General features: G+C 42.7%; 2 protein-coding genes across 2 annotated transcripts; both read right to left on the reverse strand.

Annotated features, from left to right (window-relative positions):
- Positions 1-4,950: 4,950 nt before the first annotated feature.
- mapk12a (mitogen-activated protein kinase 12a) lies at positions 4,951-12,732 on the reverse strand. The gene is made up of 12 exons (XM_028584622.1): positions 12,253-12,732; positions 10,916-11,045; positions 10,710-10,768; positions 10,517-10,628; positions 10,106-10,135; positions 9,838-9,885; positions 8,483-8,597; positions 7,396-7,467; positions 7,157-7,236; positions 6,961-7,039; positions 6,698-6,871; positions 4,951-6,012 (listed from the first exon to the last, which is right to left on the reverse strand). Exons 1-12 carry the CDS (start codon positions 12,369-12,371, stop codon positions 5,945-5,947), a joined length of 1,086 nt encoding a protein of 361 aa, XP_028440423.1. The 5' UTR covers positions 12,372-12,732; the 3' UTR covers positions 4,951-5,944.
- A 358-nt stretch (positions 12,733-13,090) lies between these two features.
- selenoo1 (selenoprotein O1) lies at positions 13,091-21,533 on the reverse strand. Its single transcript, XM_028584608.1, has 9 exons — positions 20,774-21,533; positions 19,939-20,142; positions 19,639-19,816; positions 18,613-18,743; positions 17,724-18,001; positions 17,021-17,189; positions 15,438-15,623; positions 14,962-15,118; positions 13,091-14,583 (listed from the first exon to the last, which is right to left on the reverse strand). Exons 1-9 carry the CDS (start codon positions 21,325-21,327, stop codon positions 14,371-14,373), a joined length of 2,070 nt encoding a protein of 689 aa, XP_028440409.1. The 5' UTR covers positions 21,328-21,533; the 3' UTR covers positions 13,091-14,370.
- Positions 21,534-21,667: the final 134 nt, after the last annotated feature.

A 21,667-nucleotide genomic window follows, 5' to 3' on the forward strand; every position in this document is an offset into this window, starting at 1 on the left:
AAAGCTCATCTCACCATTGGAATCCATTTTAACAGAATTAATTCAAGCTGCTGTTTTCCATCTGAGAGAAAAATATTTAACAGCTACCTTTCAATCCGACAGGGGGTGAGAGTTTGATACTCAAAAGGCAGATTTTAGGTTAAGCATTCACAACCTTACTGTATTTTTACTCTCTAAAACCTCTAGTGACCTCTGACTGTCAGGCTGCTGACATCAAGATGAGAGAATGGGGGCAGTTTGATCAAAATGTTGATATTCTCATCTGATTTGCCTTCAGTTATTAACATATAAGGTCACAGTTGTACTATTAATGAGAACCATTGGGATTTGTTGACTTTTTTTGCCCTCGAGGAAGATCTGCAGGCAAGACTCACAACTAAGAAAAAGTGCTTTCACCTCATTTGAATGTTTTCAACAACGGGTTAGTGCTCTCTGGAAGATTAAAGTAGTATGTATTATAAAGTATCAGGTCTCTATTAGGAAAACTAGACATTGTTTTAAGGCGGGTTAGTGCATTACTAATACATTCATTTGCATAGTTTTTTTTGTTATGGTACATTTATTATGGAAAGCAGAATAATCAATTTTATCATAGTTTATGCAGATAATGTTATACTCTCTCTCTCTCTCTCTCTCTCTCTCTCTCTCTCTCTCTCTCTCTCTCTCTCTCTCTCTCTCTATATATATATATATATATATATATATATATATATATATATCTTTGATTAAAGACTGTCTGACTTCATAGTGCCCCCCAAACCCAAACCCTTGTGTATACTGTAGTATTCTCGCCATCCATATTTAAAATATAAAAGAAAACCCCACCATAACCAGAACTTAATATAATGTACATTTTTCAATGTGTCTTTCCCACCTTTCAGGAAGCCATTGTTTTAAGTACTTGCCCGCCAAGTCTGAATATCAACTTTTAGAAGTATAGATCATCTTATCTTATCACATTTTGTCATCGAAATATTTTGGCAGAGTTGTTGTTGTGTGGCGATACAGTTACGTGTATTGACTATTGTGATGAGTCTCAAAGGTGGTGTGTTTTTTTGTCAAGCTTTGTGTTTTTTCACAAGCTATGTGCACAGAAAATCCAATCAATGAGACAAATAATAAGCAATTACAGTATGGATGAGGAGAAACAATCATAAAAATAAAGATAAAGACAATTTCATGAAGCGCAGGCTACATGTACTGGAACTCTTGATAAGCGAGATGTGTGTGACCCCCTTGTAGTCTTAAACTTAAAAACTACAGTTATTCTTCGCTCAGCAGCTGGCTCCCATTGCTCCTTGAGGGGTTTGAGTGCTCTTCAACACTGCAGTGCCTCTCTGAATGTGACACACCACATCCCCATACGTCAACACATCACAGATGGACAGAAATATGTCCTGGGAGACGGATTCTGATCTATGGCGTGCACTCATCGCACTGCATTTTCCACAGAAGTCTTCAAACAGGGCAGTGGATTGCTAATGAATGAGCTAATGTAAACTAAACTGCACATTCTGGCAGAGATAGGCTCTCCCTCGGGCCCTCTGCATCTCTTTCGGTCTTGCTCCCCTTTCCTTTGCTTTCATCCACCCGTCTTTTGGTGCCTCCACTTCTTGCTCTTCCCTTTGTTCCAATCCTCTCCTCTTCCGCTGTCTTATCATTACTTCCTAAACCTCCCAATTTACTTCCTTTTCTTACCCACCCAGGGTCTGGGTCTGGTCCCTCCTTTAGAGCTCAGAGAAGCGGAGACTCGCAAGCTCCATGTGAGCCTGTGGAATTTCCTCTATAGATTGCCCGGCAGGTCACGCTCTCCTAAAGCATCCCACAGACACGTGTGCTTCTGTTTACATCTTACAAAGATCAGGGAAGAGATAGAGGCTCAGACACGTGTAAAGACAGAAAACGGTTTGAGGGGAGAAGACAGAAAGCCCTGAGCTACAGTATGCCAGGCCACGTGACTCACCTTTATTGGGACTGCTTGACCTCCACGCACATGCTTGCACCCGCAGATCCCTGCATACACACAAACAAACACTGGGCCCAGATACACAAACAAAATAATGCTGAAGCTGGAAAGCTATAAATAAACACAAGTATTCATTCCCTAAAGCAAACAAATAGAAGAAGAAAAAAACATGTAAACATGCCAAGCTTGGGAAATAATTAAGCAGCATTGCCTCTCTTTTAAATGTGGAAAATAGTTTTTTGAACTGGACTTGTTGAACAGCTGTGGGCTCAAAAAAAAAAAACTAAATCCACATTCGGTGGACAGTTAAACAGCCATTTCTTGCTTGTGCTTAAAATGTTTCTGCTCTCATCCGGAGTACCTGTCTTTTTCACAACGTCCATGACACGCGTGGCCATGTATGAGGAAACGCAGACCTCTGTTAACATGCCACAGAGCAGCAGCAGCAGGACGGATCCAAACTGACATCTGGAACCAAGCAAACAGTCGCAGGGCGAACATCATGTACACAAATTCCCTGCAACGTAAAAATATAAAATCCGTGTAAAGCCCACAAACAGACGTAGACAAGGACATTCAGCGCGTTGACAGATTTTCACTTTGTCTCCTGGTAAAACTCGAATCAATTTATCTCCGCTGAGCCCTCCAATCTGTTTATTTGCTCTCCAGCAAGGACACGACAGCCCAAGTTATTTTGAGAATAAACACTCACTGATGATGCTCTGTCAGTGTGGTTCGTTTCAATTTAAACTGATGAGCTGGGATGGAAAAAAAAAAAAAAGTGACAGTGTTGGCTCTTTTTTTTTTTCATCAAATCGTTAGCTATCAGAGTTCCTACTGTGAGACAAATGAGACAAACTGAAAAGATTCCAAGTTCATCACTGCTAAAAGACAAAAATGATATCTTTCATACACGGGGGAACCAAAATTAACTCTGCGGGGTGAAGAATGTCGGCAAAGACAGTGTTGATCCTCTCACCATGGTGAGATTCACAGCAATGCGCCTCCCTTAGACACATTAAATAAACACAGTTATTAGCTGACATTCCACTTTAAGAAAGAAGGGGTGACCCAGGTCAGATCAGTGTTTGGGCATCGCTGTCATTCTACACGTACTCCCTCCTGAGACAGTGTCAGTCTAAAGTGTCTGGCTGTATGTATCCAACTGTGCATGCCAGGCGTAACCGTGTGTGCTTGTGCACACATGTGAACTCTGTGTGTGTGTGTGTGTGTGTGTGTGTGTGTGTGTGTGTGTGTGTCTTAGAAAAAATGCTGAAATTCAACACACTCTGAAAATAAACCAAAGGGTCAACAAACAAGACGGAGAGAGGGAGTACATCCATGTGTCGCTGTGTGTTGGGAGAGGAGGGGGGTTGTGGGGTAAAAAAAAAAACAAAAAAGAAAGTTCTTTACCCTCTGTTTTCCTGTCTGCAGCGGGAACAGAACTCTCTGACTTGTCAGTGAACTATCCACTGCGTATCACGAGGAGGACACAATACGCACCCAGGGTTTGGTGTGGTTTGGAGGAGTTCGGGGCCCGGGGATGGAAGCTGGTCCTCGGTTGTGGGGGGGGGAGTCGCCCTTCGGAGTCAAGGAACTGGAGATCACTCAAGACAAGCTCGTTAAATTCAACACCAAGCAATAGAGAGTGTATGTGGAGGAATGAGCAGAATCTAAAAGCAAACAGGCATTCTGCAAGAATGTGTAAACGTCTGTTACTTGAAGTCATCAATCATATTAAATACAAAAAAATAAGCTTGGCAGTGCAATGAATCACTGCAACAGCTACTGTGACAGTTTTAATCTTCCAGAAGAGAATAACAAGAATGGGCTCAGGGACTGTGGTTCGTTCGTTGAGCTAAAAACTCATGTCAGCATACTAGCATGCTGATGTTGTTAGATGCAATGTTGACTGTGTTTACCTTCTATGTTTAGCGTGTTAGCATGCTAACATTTGCTAGTTAGGATTCAACGCAAAGTACACTACTGAGGCTGATGGGAATCAGGGTGGGAAATTAACTTCTTTGCTGATTACCATTGGGAATGTCATCAGTTTTGGAGGCGTTTTGACATAAACCAAAGTATTGGACAGACTTAAATTTTGACCTGAGGATGGCGTCAGAGGAGAGGTCTGAGGCTAACCCAAAGTTAGGACACATTAGTACAAGAACCTGGCTTTTTTGGAACAAATTTGATGCCAAACCAGACAGCTAGATTATGAAATATTTCACTGAAATCAAAAAATCTGCTGGTGGCGCTAGATAAAATGTCAGAGGACGTTATTGGGATTCATCAGCTGGTGCCTCAGAGTATCTGTAGCAAATTTCATGGAAATCCATCCAATATTTGTCAAGATATTTCAGTCTTAGACCACAAAGGCGGACAGATCAACATTAATATCTCAGGAGCTGCAGATGCAGCCTGGTCATGGCTTGCTTACATGCTGCCATCTAGTGTTAGTTTAAAAGAGCAACACAATAGTAAAATGTCCCTATCTTCTTTAATGGCTAGACAATGAATTGGATATTAATATGAAAATAATATTGTCATTTAAAGGGGAACTCTGCTCCCTGTTAAGATGCACCAATCAGGGCAAAAGGGGGGAGGTGTCTAATTACTGCTCATGCACAAGCATTCATTCTCCCTTGTGGGGGAGGGGCTTAGGAGACCTTTTTGGGCTTTAGCGGAAAGGGGGGAGGGACTGAGAAGTTGTCAATGTTCAAATTCTTTGGCTAAGTCCTGAATCTTCACAATCCTACCAAAGCACCTTTAAAGGTCACATGGCGTGAACATTTCACTTTATGAGTTTTTTTTTAACATTAATATAAGTTCGCCCAGCCCGCCTATGGTCCCCCAGTGGCTATTAGGCAGTATTAGGGGACCACTAAGGTCTATATAAAAGCATCCAAAGAGCACCTTTAACACTAAACAGGTATGGCTGGGAGAACCCTCCCCCAAAAAAAACAAAAAAAACACACTCACAATTTTCAAAGACAATCTTTAATGATAAAAAAGCACAAGTAGTGTTAGAAACATCAATTCACAAATCAGCATAGACAATGTGTTTTGTTCTTTTCTTTGTTTCCAAAAAAACAAGCTAATGGGATGTAAGTTTGTTTTTGGTATGAAATTCAAACGTGAATGTTTGTGCACGACCTGCTGGGATGGATTTTGTATGATTGGCAGCTCAGCAGTGTTTTTGTTGTGTCGTGATCTTAAGGCCACTGGGAGGAATTATGAGGTCAGAGCAGACGTTTAGACTACACACAGACGCACATTCGAACACGCGCACGTCCCAACAATTCCAATCAAATGTCTTTTAAGGACACGTAGTCACGGAAGGGGAAGCTACTTCACAAAACAACACACAGTACATCAATTGAAGTCATTCTCATTATTTTACATTTCGTTTCATTGCAGCATTTTCCTGGATCTATCGCCTTTAAATTATGTTTTTACTGATACAAATGACTCAAGCGAAGCATCCCTTTTAGACAACAAATTTCACCCGGATCAGTCAAGAATTTCAGATTTAGTTTGACTACAATATTTCTTTTCTCTATAAGTAAAATGTGAAATGTCTTGATTTGAACTTTAAAAAAAAAAAGACAAAAAATCCTACAACTTATGTGTACCACTGAAGTGAAACTGAAACTGGACTAATAACTCAAGAAAAGCAACCCATGATTCCTTGATAACTTAGTTACGTATCAAAGAATATTATTACCTGACTTACAGCAGCTGAGCGAGCATGCTCAGCACTGTAGGACATGCTGAAAAGGTCTGATACTAACGTCAGGAAGCAAGCTACTAGAAATCCAAAACGTGGCAGCTTGCACGTCTAAGAGAATTGGGAACTGGATTCACAGGCATTCATTAAGCCTTGTGATCAAAGAGTTCTTCCAGTTGAGACCAAGATTAAAAAGAGACATGTAAGTTTGTTCCGGTCCCACGCTGCATAGCCGACTCCTTGTCTCCCTACAGTGCGGTCTCTTTGGACTCCGGCACGACTGGTTTAAAGGTCAAGATCTCTGTGAAGGTGTGACCTATAGACAGAAGCAAAGAACAGATCATTAAAACATAACATCTCATATATGGCGGCACAGTGGCTCACTGGTTAGCACTGCTGCCTCGCCGCAAAGTAGGCACTGCAGATCCTCAGGCTGGGCGGAGTTCGATCCCTTTCTGTGTGGAGTTTGCATGATCTCCCCGTGTTTGCGTGGGTTTCCTCCCACCATAAAAACATGCTTTCTAGGTAACTAGGACTACAGCTGAAAATTAGCCAACTGACTAACACTGGCGCATATATACTGAAATGTTGATTAATGTGCATTGTCTTTATAAATAAGGGTGAGGCTATTTGCACCCCTGGTACAATTAGCAGTGTATGCTATTTGCACCCCTGGTGCACACAGCAATGTGTTCTATTAATACCCCGTCTGGTACAAATATCAATGTATGCTATTTTTACCCCTGTGCATTTACAGTACCTTGGCATATATGTACACACAGTTATCCATACTACTCATGTATTACACCTTTTTGGAATATTATTGTTGCAGTGTCCAATATTTCGCACACAGAGAGACGCTAATACATACACTTGCGTGGCCCATGATATTTTTTTTTTTTTACAGGTAGGGGGTGCAAATAGACACTCCGTATAAATAAATCTTCAATCTGAATATCTTTTCCACTTCACCCTCCATCAGTCTAACAGCTCCTTCTTACGTTTCCACTGGTCCAGGGTCTGGTCTGTGTTGTCTAGCGAGTGGTCGTACGGCTGTGCTTCCGTCTCCTCCTCTGGCTCTCTGAACTCAGTGAAGTAAGGCAGCATGAGAGCATCTGCAGCGGTTACTCTGCTCTCTGGATCCAGCAATAGCATGCGCTCCAGCACAGACACGGCTGAGAACAAAAATGGAAACAGTAAGTCATATCACAGCTTGACTGTCAGACTGAAATTGGATCAAATTAAAAGGCTGCGCACATCCTACCTTGTGGATTAGTTGTGGAAAACACCTTCTGAAGGTCTTTCTTTTCCACTTTTGGAAGGCTTTTGATGTAGCCTTTGGCCTAAGAGAAGAAATGAACGCATTTGATGCAGCACAAAACCACTGATTTTGCTCAATTGTGTTTCCAATTCCTAAAATTCGTTTAAGTTCCTGTATGTGCTGCATGTTGCGGACTCACATCCTCAGATTGTAGTTTTGATACAAATTCCTGAGTTGGTGTTCCCGTGAGCTTCATGATCTCAGTCAGCTGATCGAGGTCTGAGGAACAGGGGTCAAGGGTCAAATGTGATCAGTCAGGATAATTCTTTCAAATCATTTAAGAGGTAAAATTGTGAATTTTTACATTGATTCGGCAAAACAAATATTCCTCCATGTAACTCGTCACAGCGGAAAAGGTTCAGTGAGGTAAAAGGATACGGTCTCTGCCTTTAAAAAGAGGTTTTCCTTGCAGCATCTCTGCCATGATGCAGCCCACAGACCAAATGTCCACTGAGAAAGAAACAGAACGCAGCACATTTCAGACTTTCTGTTAGCATCCCGAGGATTTTGCAAAACATTGTGGGCCAGCGATCAGAAGCAAAAAATGCACGCATTCCCTAACAAAGCACCTGCAATATAAAGTAAAGTGTTAAGAGATCACCACCTAGTGGGAAATATCTATTATTACAATCTAGTTTAAACGAACAAAGATGTTTTTTAATAATTTAATAATTATTTTTACAATGAAGTTTTAGCTACTTTCTAGACTCACTATTCATAATCATTAGTGTTGGGAAGGTTACTTTGGAAATGTAAAGGTTACCGATTACAAGTTACCCATTACAAAATGTAATAGTGGTGTAACTATTTCAATGACTTTATCAAAGTAATGTAACTTATTACATGCCATTACTTTAATAAATGTCTAATAAAAGTTTTCAAATGTTAACCATTTTCAAATGTTTAAGGGTTAGAACACTGCAACTTTTCCTGCAACGTTCTAAAACGATTTTGTCTCGTCTGGAATCTTTGGTCAGAACTGGGTTTTATAGAAAATAATTAGATGTAACCCCCAATGTAATCATGAACATTTTCATACATAACTGTAATTTAATTACGCATTTTTTCCCCCAGTAACTGTAACGGATTATAGTTTTTTAGTTTAGTATAATACCTTACCTGACTACCTACCTACCTTACATGTAACTATTTACACCCCAACACTACAAGAGGAATAAATACTAATGCCTCGACTGACTGTAGCTTCAACAGACCAGAATGCACTGCAAACCACAAGACATGTTCGAGAAAAAAAAAGCGACAAGCCTGTGCCTGTTCACTAGATGTTGAAAACGTCATCCTGGGAAATGGAGTAACTCACGAGCTGGAGCAGAAGCCCTGAGCACTGACATAACTATGCTGCATCGTAACATAACGTGAGGATATGGGGGGGAGCACTGAACAGGACACGTTGGTGAAAGGTGACAGTGTGTGTGTTTTTTTTCTTTAATTAGCTCTTCATTACCCGTCTGAGTGTAGTGCATCCAGCTCAGGATCACCTCAGGGGCTCTGTACCAGCGAGTCACCACATACCCCGTCATCTCGCTGTCTGCCTGCCGCGCCAAACCAAAGTCCAGGATCTGACAGAACACGACATGAAACACAGTCCAGTTAGACACAGCAGCATTTACATTTTGACTCATAATGAGATTACAGGTCTGGCAACAAGATTTTAGGGACTCGTTTCAAAAAACGTAGAATTGGCCAAGACATTGTTCATTATCTATATTATTCCTCTCTCCCTTAGGTGAGATTCCTTCTATAAGCCCCTAGGAGGGTTTCTTATCCCTCCTGTTGTCCTCGGGTCAAATTTGACCCATTTTCAAAACATTTCTATATCGGAAGTTTTGGGTTTCTATCAACCAAATTGTTGTCAAATTGTTGTATGGATGCTCCATACACCAAATTGTTGTCAAATTGTTGTATGGATGCTCCATACAACGCTCTTCACAAGTCAAATAAATGATCAGTTCACTACTTTCAGTGAATTGTGGGTGTTTTATTCAATTTTAAAGCATTTGAAAATAAATTGATAAAAGAATGTTGAAAAAGGTGACAGAAATGTCAGAAAAAGCTTCAAAAACGTAGGAAAAAAACAGGAAAAGTGACAAAAACATCAGGGAAAGTGATAAAAACATCAAGAAAAGCAACAACAGTGTCGAAAAGTCGACCAAAACGTTGAAAATAAGTTTTAAGTTTTCATTTTGACCCAGAAAAACAAAAGGTTGCATGGGTCGACGGGATCACACCTGCACAATCTTTTATTAGTTCATTTTCCTGTGTTACTGTTGTCTTTACTGTACCTAAGTAAAAGTACTAATACCACACTGTAAAACTATTAAGCATTGGAAATTTTACTTAAGTAAAAGTATGCAAGAATGAACAGGGAAATGTACTTAAAGTATTAAAAGTAAAAGTACTCCATACAGAACATATTTTTTTTAGAAAGTGGAAACGATTAAAAACAGTTCTGTCAATCAACTAAGTGTTTAATCGGCTAATCATTTCAGCTGGAATTGTAGGCCTGTATATTGTTGGGTAGTTTGATTTATAATAAAACATCTTATTTAATAAACTACATGTGTTTTGTATGCAAAACTCATAACTTATAAAGTCACTAGTAACAAAAGCTGTAACAAATGAATGTAGTGGAGTAAAAAGTACAATATTTCTCTCTCTGAAATGTAGTGGAGTAGAAGTAGAAAGTGGCCATAAATGTACTTAGTTACAATACACAGCTGTCCGTTTTAAACTTGAACTCCATAAACAGAAACATCATAAAATGAAGACGCGTGATGGTTTTGTGTAGGTAAACTGTACCTTGAGCTCACAGTCTTGGTTGATGGCGAGATTTCCTGGTTTGAGATCCTAAAAAAAATGAGAAGCAAGAGGAAACTCAAAGCCAGTCATAATAGTGTAATAAAATGGGGGAGGGCATACATTTGTGCAGGAAACGCCAACTCCTTTTAAAACTAGATATAACAATGTGTGAACACAATCTTTATCTCACACATACTGTAGGGTGGAAATATTACAGTGTATGTATGTGTATATATATATATATATATATATATAAAAGACAACTTACCCTGTGGATGATACCAGCAGAATGAATATACTGCAATAAAAGAATATAACAGGGATCTAATCAACAAAACAAATAAACTAGGCATGGGTCGGTCACCGGTTTCAAGGTATAGCGCGGTTTCCAAAAGTCACGGTTTCTAAACCACTAAACTTTTCCGTCATACCGTTCCTGCGGTATGAGCTGAGTCCTCAAGGACAGAAAGTGCAGTTTAGAAATCCGTCTCCCCTGCCAGTGTGCAGTGTGTTTAAAATAAAATACATTGTGTCCAACGGACATTTCAAAATAATACATTTTAAAGCTATAATAGCAATGCCGCAATACCATGAAACCGTGATCTTTTTGCTATAATAAACTCAAAAGTAGCAAAGAGATAAATTGTCCACAATGTACTATCAAGGTAGAGCTCTCCACCTTAAGCCCTTTGAGCATCTGATAAACCAAATACTGAATTTTCTCCTCTGACAGCCTCTGCATCTTCATCAGCTTCCCCAGATCTGTTCCCATGAACGGCATCACCAGATAACTTGAGGAAGAAGGGAAACATTATGAGTGGGATACTTCCCAAACAGGATGCCACTTTGAAATAATTTGGCCAAAAGCTTACAAGTCATGGAATCTGTCCAGAGAGAGGTCAGCAGTAAACACATCGTATAGGCCAATCACCTGCACAAGACAGAAATATACAATACGTTATACATTTTTTTTTATTTATTTTTTTTAACAAAGAATGTTCTAATGTTCTCTCCACTGGTGTAAAAAGAAATAGTCCTGCAGCCCTGAGGGCTACTACGGATTCATGCTGACGCTCACATTTTCATGTTTCATGTGTTTGAGAAGCCTCAGCTCCCTGTAGGCCCGCTTGGCGAAGAGCTCTGACTGGAAAGGTCTGTACAGCTTCTTGATTGCCACTTTGGTTCCTGTTCTGGAGTCCACTGCTGAGCTGAGGGTGAGAGATGAAACATGTCATATAAATCCACCGAACGTTAGCTGGTGTGAAACATGAACAATACGGGGAAATCATGAACCAATCGAGGAACTTTCACTGTGATCAGGGGAAAGAAAATGACATCTCTCCCATCCTCTGATCTGAGTGGCTGAAGATTCTCTTATCTCGCAGGCATGCACATGCACACACACACACACACACACACACACACACACACACACACACACACACACACACACACACACACACACACACAGTGCATTTCACTATCTTTGTGGGGACCCGTCATTGACATAATGCATTCCCTGGCCCCTTATCCTAATCTTAACCATCACAACTAAATGCCTAACCTTAACCCTTCCCTCACCCTACCTAATTCTAACCCTAATCATAAAACCAAGTCTTAACCCTCAAACAGCCCTTTAAAGTTGTGGGGTCCGGCATTTTGGCCCCACAAAGTTGTCTGGACCCCACAAGTATACTGTATTCCCTGTCTTTGGACCCCACGAATATAGTTAAACGAGAACACACACACACACAGAGAGAGACCCCTGCCTATCCATTTCCCTCAGTTATATAGCTGTAGCAGGAGGCTCCATCTCCAGCTTGAATCCGACCCCAATTTCTCAAAGTTGATCATGTGTTATTAAGCTGCACTGATTCGGCTCTAGGGCAGTGTGGTATCCGCCCACAGACACCGTTAATCATTGATAACAAAGGGACCGCATCACGCTGCGAGACGCACAGAAGTAGCCTAGCCTACATGGCGCTTGAGAAGCTGCTTTTTTATTTGTTGTAAACCGTATCGGTAAACTTGTGTGAGCTCACCGAGGCTGTTTCACCCGGAATTATCCAGCCTGCGCTTTTCATAATTCAATAACCTCCTGGGGGGGGGGGGGTTACTAAAGACGACAGGATGGCTGTGGTGACAGCGTAGGTATAGGTGCAAGTGTCTCCATCAAATCAGGAAGTGAAGCAGCGTGTGTTCAGCGGAGCGCAGACCCTTTTTTCTTTCTTTTGTTTGACTCTGGCACAGTGCGGCTGCTGCCCTGTATGGCACCATCTGTCCCGTTCCTTTCTTTGTTACCGTGCTCCACACACACACACACACACACACACACACACAAACGCACGCACGCACACACACTCGCCGTACGATCAGAGTTATGTAGCGTCTCCCAGTTTCGCAGAATTGACTTACCACACCGTCCCGTACGCCCCGGTCCCCACCTGCTTCAGCTCCCGGTACCGCTCCGGTACTTCCCATGAGGTTTTGTTGACTTCCTGGCGGTAATAGCCGGGCCTGACTCGCTTAGACATCCTATTCTATTAAAAAAACAAAACAAAATAAAACTAGTCTAGGGGAGGTCCTTCTTTGGTTGTTTTGTCTCATGCGTCGCTACACACCCATTGTCCCAGATCCTACCTATGCACTATCTAGCCTCGATCATTGCGCAGCCTCTGCGTGTCAGGCGCACCCTGAGGTCAACCAAAGCCACTCCCGAGTCCTGAGAGGAGCCTACAATTAAAGGTGAAAAGGAGAATGGAATGCGAGTAATACGAGACTGGGCTAACAACATTGCTTTGAAATGCGTTGTGCGCACAATTAGGAAAAGTTGTCAATACGCGCTGTCCTTTAAATGGCAGCTCCAACCCTATGTTCCTCAGGGTTTGGGGCATGAGTAGGGTTAAGGGAATGTTTGAGACGTGCCGGGACGTGAACAGTGCACTGACGCCCTGGGTTGTAGACACACACAACTACTGGATTACAGAAATATTAGACGGTGTCATTCACGCGTCCAGGACAACAGAACAAGGAAGCAGTGGTGTTAACAGTAATACCAGACAATAAGTCAGGTTGTCAGCTCGGTTTTTATGAGATTTACACCAACAGTTTAAAGATCAGTCTACTATCTAACTAATCAACAATTAAACATCTTATGGAAAGAGAAATGTGGAGGGGAGTTCAGTTCATGACATGAAAAGGCAGCTTTGGTAGGTAGGTAGGTAGTTATCTGGCACAAAATAAAGAGGAAACATTGTGTATTGACTGCTCAGTTTATTAGGCTATAGCTGAGGAACATATCAACAATGTGTTTCATATTTAGTGAGGGGAAAATAAAACTCTGGAACATAATCAAATGTCATGGTCCATATTTGTCACTTTGTGTGTGAAAGTTTAACAGCCTAATTTTGACAACAAATCTGAATGTATCTGCGAAAAAAAATATTTGGTTAAAAAAAAATATTTATGAATGGTGGTGAATGTTTTTTTTTTTTCATGATGGAATCACATTTGTGGCACAATCTACAAACCCTTTCGAAGTTTGCATGGTCACAACCTGACTAAAATAGTTAAACAGAACATGCAGTTCCCATTTTTCATTTGCTCAACTCTGGATCAACTGTCGTTTCACTCTGACGCTTGCTAAACATGTTAGGTAACAAAAGGGGTAAGTTATGTTTGTGGCTCGGAGCCTATGTAGTGATGCTATGACAGAGAGAAAAGGCAAGGTTTCCTGTTATAGGAGAATATATTGTGCGTGTTTATGTACTGCGGCTTATTGGATCAAGTGCAAACACACTCTCTCACTCTCTCACTCTCACTCTCACTCTCACTCTCACTCTCACTCTCACTCTCACTCTCACTCTCACTCTCACACACACACACACTTTGGTAGATGTTGAGGCGACACCTTACAGTTAGTCGGAGTCAGGCAGGTCCCTGTAGGACTTATTGTCTGAGTCGTCATTAATAGCTAGCCAAACACCAGGCAGGCAGGGAATGAGCTGAGGGCTTTCTTTGTAAAGTCATTTGGATGTTTCTTTTGTTATGTGCCAGTTATCTTTTCTTTTTTTTTTTTTTTAATATATATATCTTTCATTCAACGGCCTCCACAAGAATTCCCCCTTAAAAATATCTATCAAATGCCTCATATTGAGTCACTTCTGATGTTAAAGCACACTGTAACAACGTTTTAAGCAGAAATGTCAAACAATGGAAGATAGTAATCACTTCAAAGCCGCTCCCTGGCACATTTCAGATACGGTAAAAAGATTTTCACCTGACATCACATCGTATTTGTATCTGGATGCATTGGTACCACTAAGCTCAACTCGCTCCCTGTCTGCCTTGTTATCAGCTAGGTAGCCGATGGGGTGACGTGCCTCGTGCTAACTTCCCTGACGCTTCCCGCCAAAGTAACAGAGAGTTGGTACAGTGAGTGGAAGAGACCTAGAAGGTGCACAGATATGAACTAAAAAAAACAATCAACTCTCTTATCATTTTAGGCAGGAAAGCGAACAATCAAGGAAGTTATTATGAAGATCATGTGACACAGATTTCATGGGCCCAAGCTGGGGGCTTGCTGTCATAGGGAACAGGATTCCTGGCTGTGGACTCTCGCAGCTGCTCGTCCCCTTCATCCCTCTCGCCCCGTTCGGTGGCCGGGCCTCCGCCCACCCATGCAGGAAGCTCCAGACCTGGCTGCGAAGAGAAGGGCTTCTCCAGAACCTTGAGGACTCGCTGGACCTGCAGCACAGAGGGGAAATGAGAGCTGGTAAACAAAGTGAAAGCGGAAAAACTGAAGCGGAAGAGAGCAAAAGGGAAGTGTAACTTAGGTGCATTCTAATCTTTGTATCACTACTGTGAAATTACATTACACGTCATTTAGCTGACGCCTCTATCCAAAGCGACTTACAATTGCTATATATGTCAAATGCCGCATGCCTCTGGAGCAACTATGGGTTAAGTGTCTTGCGCAGGGACACAGTGGGAATTGAACCCAGATCTCCCACACCAAAGGCATGCGTCATCACCACCCATCACTCTGAATGCAAACATTGAGTTTTGTTTGGTAACTTTTTGATTAAATTGACATTTGGGCGTACGAAAGGGTTGAGTCCTGACCTCAGAGAAGTCTCCATTCTCAGCGGCCTCAATTGCATTCTGGGCGATGTAGTTCCTGAGCACCACGCGAGGGTTGGCGCTGTCCATCACCGTCACCCTCTCCTCCTGCGCGGCCTGCGCGTCGCTATGGCCTTCCATCTCCCGGGCCAGACGCTTCCTGCTCGCGGTGGTAACACAAAAGGCTCAGTCGGAGAGCGGAGCAATGTCAGACTCAACACCACCCCCCCCCACCCCCCCCCCCCCCCCCCCCCCCCCCCCCCCCCCCCCCCCCCCCTTCCTCTTCTTTCTCTCCGTCCGACCCCTTCATCAGTCACACTTCCACCCATCACCATCCACCCACAAATCTCTTATCCGGTCCATGCAGTTCCTCCACCCTCTACGCTTGTTTCACATGCCAGCTGTTTTTTCTCTCCCATCATTTCCTTAACATATCTCTATCTATCTGCCCATTATCCCCCCCTCCCCCTAAGTCTCACCTATAGCGCGTGATCCAGCGGCCCCACTCCTCCGCCTGTTGGGTTTTCAGCTCTTCCTGGCTGGTCTCCATCAGGTCTTTCAGTTTGCTGAGTCGCTCCAACTGCCTTGCAATTGTCGTCCGGTCTGAGATCATCTGGAACAGCGCTGGGTTGCTCTGAGCCATAGAGAGCAGCATCGCCAGCTCACTGTCAACAGCAGACAGAAAACACACAGTCATCATCTTCTTTTTTTTGGCATGTTGGATAAAGCAAACCAGTGCTGCCAGTGCAGGCAATCCAGGTTTTTAACTGTTGTTATGTACGCTATGGGGGAATCTGAGGTAACATGATGAACAAAACAAAAACCTGACTAGTAGGTTCTGTTCCACTGGCTACAATTTGACTTGCACAAAACAAAGTTGTGTTACTCTCATTTCTCTAATCTGATGTTTACATCACACAGTGTTCCCTCTATGGCTTCCAAAAAAAGACCAGACATAATTAGCATCCTTCCACATGGTATTGTTGTACACAACAGTATTTCAAATAAAAGTCAATTTATGACAGCTTCGGGTAGACAACCACAACGCTTGACGCATGCGGGATGGGGATATGACGCCATTGACAGGTGTCAGCAAACAAAATGACACGGACCCTGTCCTCGATTCAAATTAAAGATTTTTTCTGGGTTTGAACTCGGTTGGAAACATTTGGTATAATGTAAGAACACAACTCAACAAAATATGTAACATCGTTTTTACATTTTAAGTTACATATTATATCTTTAAAGCTGCACCTATTCATATTATTTATGATGCCAAACACAGCTAAAAGGAAAGTGTATATTAGACCAGGATCACAACTCCAAATGAATGCTTATGTCGCTTGTGTCAGCTGAAGAAAAAAAAAAAAAAAGTATATTATATTATTAAAATGAATAATATAAATTAAAATTGTTTGCTAACACTTTCTCCATAATAACTTTAAACTGTGATATGTCAGTTTTGGTAATGTTGTGTTTACGTTTTCCGCTGCACTAAACTAACCAAAAAAATAAATAAATCAAGACTCTATACAACCCTCAAACTGATGCACTGTGGTACATCGATATTCACATACACATGTACACAAGACCAATAATGTAAAGCCCCACTAGTGGCACCTGGAGGCTGCAATGTGCATCACACCAAACACAAGTTTGGGACAGTTGGAACATTTAACTGATCATTTTGCTTTTCTTATAATTTTACACTAAAGAGGCAAAAAAAAAAAAAAATCCCAATTTAGTCCCAAGCGTGGTGCTAAAAGACAGGCCATGAGCACATAGCATGTTCTGGGGAGCGTGAATGTGCTCAATTATATAATGGCAATCTTACTTCTTTTCTCCATCAAGGTCCAGGCTGTCACCAAAAATATTCTGATTCATCTAGTGGCAAACATGAATATCCACAGCAAAATAGGATTTAGGTATCTGCTGCATTAACCATTTTGTTCCCCAACACTCAAAAAAAAACATTTTTCATTTACATTTCCTTTCTGTGATGGTATGAAATAGACTAAACACAACGGGTTTGTAAAATATGCAGCATGCATGGCTAGCTCACCGTGGATCCATAGTGGGTTTGTTGGCAGCCTTGAGCTCCTCTGAGGAGGCACACTGCTCCAGCAGGAGGTCTGTGGCTTTCTTGACAAGCTGCTCTTCTTCCTCACTTTCTCCCTCAGTGGGACAGGAAATCTGACTCAAGCTACGGAAGGTGTTGGTGAAGTCAGCACCTGCAGCAGGGGAACAGAAAGGGTTAGCAGCATCGTGGCTGGTATTTACTGGTGCAAGGTTGGTGCACTGTGTGTCTGTAAAAATGTGGTCAAGGTTGGTGCACTGTGTGTCTGTGTCAAGGTTGGTGCACTGTGTGTGTGTGTCTGTGTGTGTGTGTGTGTGTGTGTGTGTGTGTCAAAATGTGGTCCTGGAGACACCAAGTGTGGCAGGAACTACCACAGAGGTTTTGAGCACTTTTTGCGAGGTTTGTATGTCTGCGGACAGATTTTGTCACAGTGATAGTGTAGCTTTACAGGCGTGTAGTTGACATTAAAAGGAAGGCCAAGTTTAAAAAATGCAAGGGAGTCAGAAGTAGGGGGGTAGGAAGTAGGCAAGGAGCCCCCTCAATTTAAGACCCTGGCCTGATTTGGCATTGCAGCTTTTTATATGCGGTACTGTATGTATGGATGGCACCTTTAAACTCATTGCCACTCACTAGATGAAATGCTCTCTCATCAGACTCTAATCCGAGGCAATATATCCTGCTCCCCCACCTGTGTTGTGCATGGTCTGCAGCAACTCGGTGATCAGGATCTCGTCCTCGGGCTCGTCCTTCTTCAATAGGCCCAGCTTCTTCCTCATGTTCTCCAGGTAGAAGCCGTTATACAGGTCCAGGTACTCGTCCATGACGTTCTCAGCCCGGTCGGGGGGCAGCTCTGGAGCGAGAGCCTCCGCCAGCTTCACCAGGTTCCACCTGCAGATAGCTGGCTGGGCCTGGTAGGAGTAGCGGCCGGAGTTGTCGGAGGCATTGCAAATGAAATCTGGATCAAACCTGAGAGGGATGAGGAAAGTTGTTTTTCTATAATCTGATGAGTGATGGAGACTTCAAACCAACGACAACAGATGTATTATGATTACGGTTTCACTATCATTGCAACGGACTCCTGGATGATGATGATGATGATGATGATGATGATGCAGTAGGGCTGCTCGATTATGAAAAAAATCATCATCACGATTATTTTTGGTCAACAATGAAATCCCGATTTACACGATCACTCATTGCATGTTGCATTTATCGAACTTGAAAAAAATTAAACAGTTAAACAGATCAACAGTGAAATCCCCTAGAACTGTGAAATTCCCCATAATACCTTTGCCGTTTGAACTTTTATTTTTAATTTGTATTCAGAACACAAGATAAAATGAAGAGTTTAGCTGCAAAACATCATGTGCAAAATAATCGTTTTTCTCAAGTACTCTGTTTTTTGTGATCGTTAGGAGCCAAAATGGTAATCGCGATTAACATTTCGATTGATTGCACAGCCCTATGCTGCAGCAAAAGGAGAAAGCTCTTTTGACTCCACTATTAAAATAACCATGAACCATACAGGACCAACAGAATGACTGTAGGATCAGACCAACTAAATGCAAATGTCTGACCTGTCCATGAAGCCGTATGGACCATAGTCCAGCGTGAGTCCCAGGATGCTCATGTTGTCTGTGTTCAGGACTCCATGGCAGAAACCTACACACTGCCACAGAGCCACGAGTCGAGCCGTGCGGCGCATCACCTACAAACAGGGAGAAGACAGTGATCTAATGTTAGAGCAGGTGGGTCAAACTCATTTTCCCAGAGGGCCACACTGGAAAAAGAGATTCACACCGAGGGCCAGACGTAGAGAGTTTATTCACGTGCTTTTGTTTCATCGAAAATGTCAAATATCTTTGACTGTATTACTTCACCTCACTATTTTGACATTTTCACATTTTTGTCACCTTTTCTGACTTTTTTTTTGTTGCATTTTTGTCTACATAAAGCCCTACATAAGTCAGCAAAAATGTTCCTTAGCCATCATAGAATGTAGCAAATCAAGCAAATTTTTTTACAACAATCTTTCGGCATAAATATGGAATTTTTGAGTCTTAAAGTCAGCAAATCTGCCAAATTCTGCTTTTGAGTGTCGCGTAACTGCAGTGAAAAAAAAACACTTTCCTGTGTTTTTGGTGCACAACTATAGGTGGGCCAAAATCTATTGTGAACCGAAATTGATATGCGGGCCGGATTATATTCTGCAAGGGGCCGGATTTGGCCCGCGGGCCTTGAGTTTGACACGTGTGTGTTAGAGGATTGTACTGCATTTCCCAAAAAAAAAAAAAAAAAGCTTTTATTTCTTACCAATTAGATGAGGAAAATGTCAAAAGTATCTATCCAGAGTTTAATGCCTAATCTCACATTGAGCATGTCACAGTGACTCAGCACATGTCCCTGAACTCTCCACAGCAGCTTAACGGGATAAGAGGATCCAAATGTTCTTGGCTCCAAACTGCAAGGTCAGGTCTTGAATTGGCTACTTACTTTGAGTAAACCTTGGAAAACATATTAGCCCTATATTCACTACTCGAGTGCAATTTCCCTTGCTCAAATTTGTATGGTGTAAATTTGCATGGGAGAGAGTGTGCCCTGACCTCTTTGAAGAAAGCCACGTTCCTCTCCACCCTGTCTGGGTGATTCTGCTGGATCTCAGGGTAAAACATCTCGATGACATAATCCAGCATCTGACCTCGGATCTCATCACGTCCGTAGCTGGGACCCTGGCGGCCCGTGTGCTCGTCGGCGCGCTTGAAGATCTCAAAGGATCCAAACCTGCTCAGAGAGCGCAGAACTAAGACAAACAGCTCTTACGTTTGCGTCTCGAGAAGCTCAGACATCCACCATAGATGAACGGGGGTGGGGGTGGGGGGAGGACAATGTGTGCACGGACTCGCCTGAGGAAGGTGGGAGCAATTCGGACGACCACAGAGCACCTCTCATGCCGGGGGTTCCCGCTGTAGTACACATCTCGTATTACCCTGCTGTCCGAGGTCACCACGGAGCCCGCTCTGGTGGTGGGAACACCCAGGAAGAACATCACCTCACTGCACAGGAACTCTCTTATACTGGAGCGCAGGACCTTACGCCCATCAGCTGTTCTATGGAGGACAGACTAGATAGAGCGTCACAAAGAAAAGGTAAATTTTTCTGATTATCCAGGTAGTTATGCCGGACAACCCACATCTAAACTGTGTACAAATTGTCAAACAGTCCCTCTACTCATTTGACACTCTTCAACCACGTCTGCTCTTTTAAATGATCTGTATAGCTTACAAAGCAAGGGTCATTTCCCATTGGTTCACATTAGGGCTGGACGATAGGGAGACAATCAGATATCACGATATTCTTGACCAAATACATCAATATCGATATTCTAGGGTTGACAATTGGTGCTTTATCAAAATACCTTCACACTTAGATTTTAGATAAATAATCATCAGTAATGTGGACATAATGTCTAAGTGAGGAAAATAAAATAAATAATAGAACTGCTAGAACAGTCTGGTAAGTTCAGAAAAGTACATCACTTGACTGTAATGCAGCCTGTAAAACCAGGAAAAGACAACACTTATGTCATATCACGACATCTAGTCTCATATCACGATATAATATCGATATATTGCCCAACCCTCGTTCACATCGGTTTGTTTTTTTTTCATAAAAAGAGTTTAGGCAAAATAATATTGCTAACACACAAACTGACTCAAAAAAAACAACAACCACCGGTACCTGGAAAAAGGAGTCAATCCAGCTCCTTTCACTTGAATCTCCCACCGGCCGCTCGGGTTTTCCCGCAGCAGTTCGGGATCTTGGCCGGGTGGCACCTTCACCTCCCCCAAGTAGCAGGCTGCCCCGTCGCCCAGCTGCCCGGCGAACTGGCCGAACTGGTGGCCGCAGTAGCAGTGAGCTGCGGGCTCGGATCCGGGCATGACTTTGGATCCGCTAAGATACTCTGGCCCGAGCGGATCGTTCATGACCTCCTCTCCGCTGAGCCCCAGCAGCGCCAGGGCTTCGTGGGACACGGCCACGAACCGAGGCTTGGTCAGCGGCTGCGGCTTCACCAGAGAGAAACACGCTCCCTTCACCTGCCGCTGTCCCGGCTCCTCGGACGAGTCCAGGGGAAGTTTCTTGAGGGCGACGTTGTCGAAGTCGAGCCGCTCCAGCGGGGAACGACTCACCGCCAGACCCATGTCAGCCATCCCGAGCGTACCGAGGAGTCTGAACGCGGACACACCGGGGATAAAGACTCGTGACCGTCCCAGCCGAGGTCCTAAATAAGCCATCCAAACAAGGCCATCTGGCTATTCACACTGGCGCAGTTACAACGTAGTCGCTAGTCATGCTTTCATAATCCTGCAAACTACAGCGGATGTTTGCGAGACAGACTGTGTTACATAATTAATTGTCCGGAAACACGCAGTAAAGTAGGAACTATTTCGGCATCAAAAATCAACGTCCAAGTAATTTAACAAGGTTGAGATAATAACGTTATCGTCATTATTTGAATCCAAAATATACAGCTAGTATACGTTAACTTACATACATTATTTTAATAAAACAAAATGGCTGGAGTCTGGTCCATAGGAAACTGTGTTGCATTAAAAATCTTAGCAGCTAATGTAA

Source organism: Perca flavescens, chromosome 8 (assembly GCF_004354835.1).
Source record: "Perca flavescens isolate YP-PL-M2 chromosome 8, PFLA_1.0, whole genome shotgun sequence".
Lineage (NCBI taxonomy): Eukaryota > Metazoa > Chordata > Actinopteri > Perciformes > Percidae > Perca > Perca flavescens.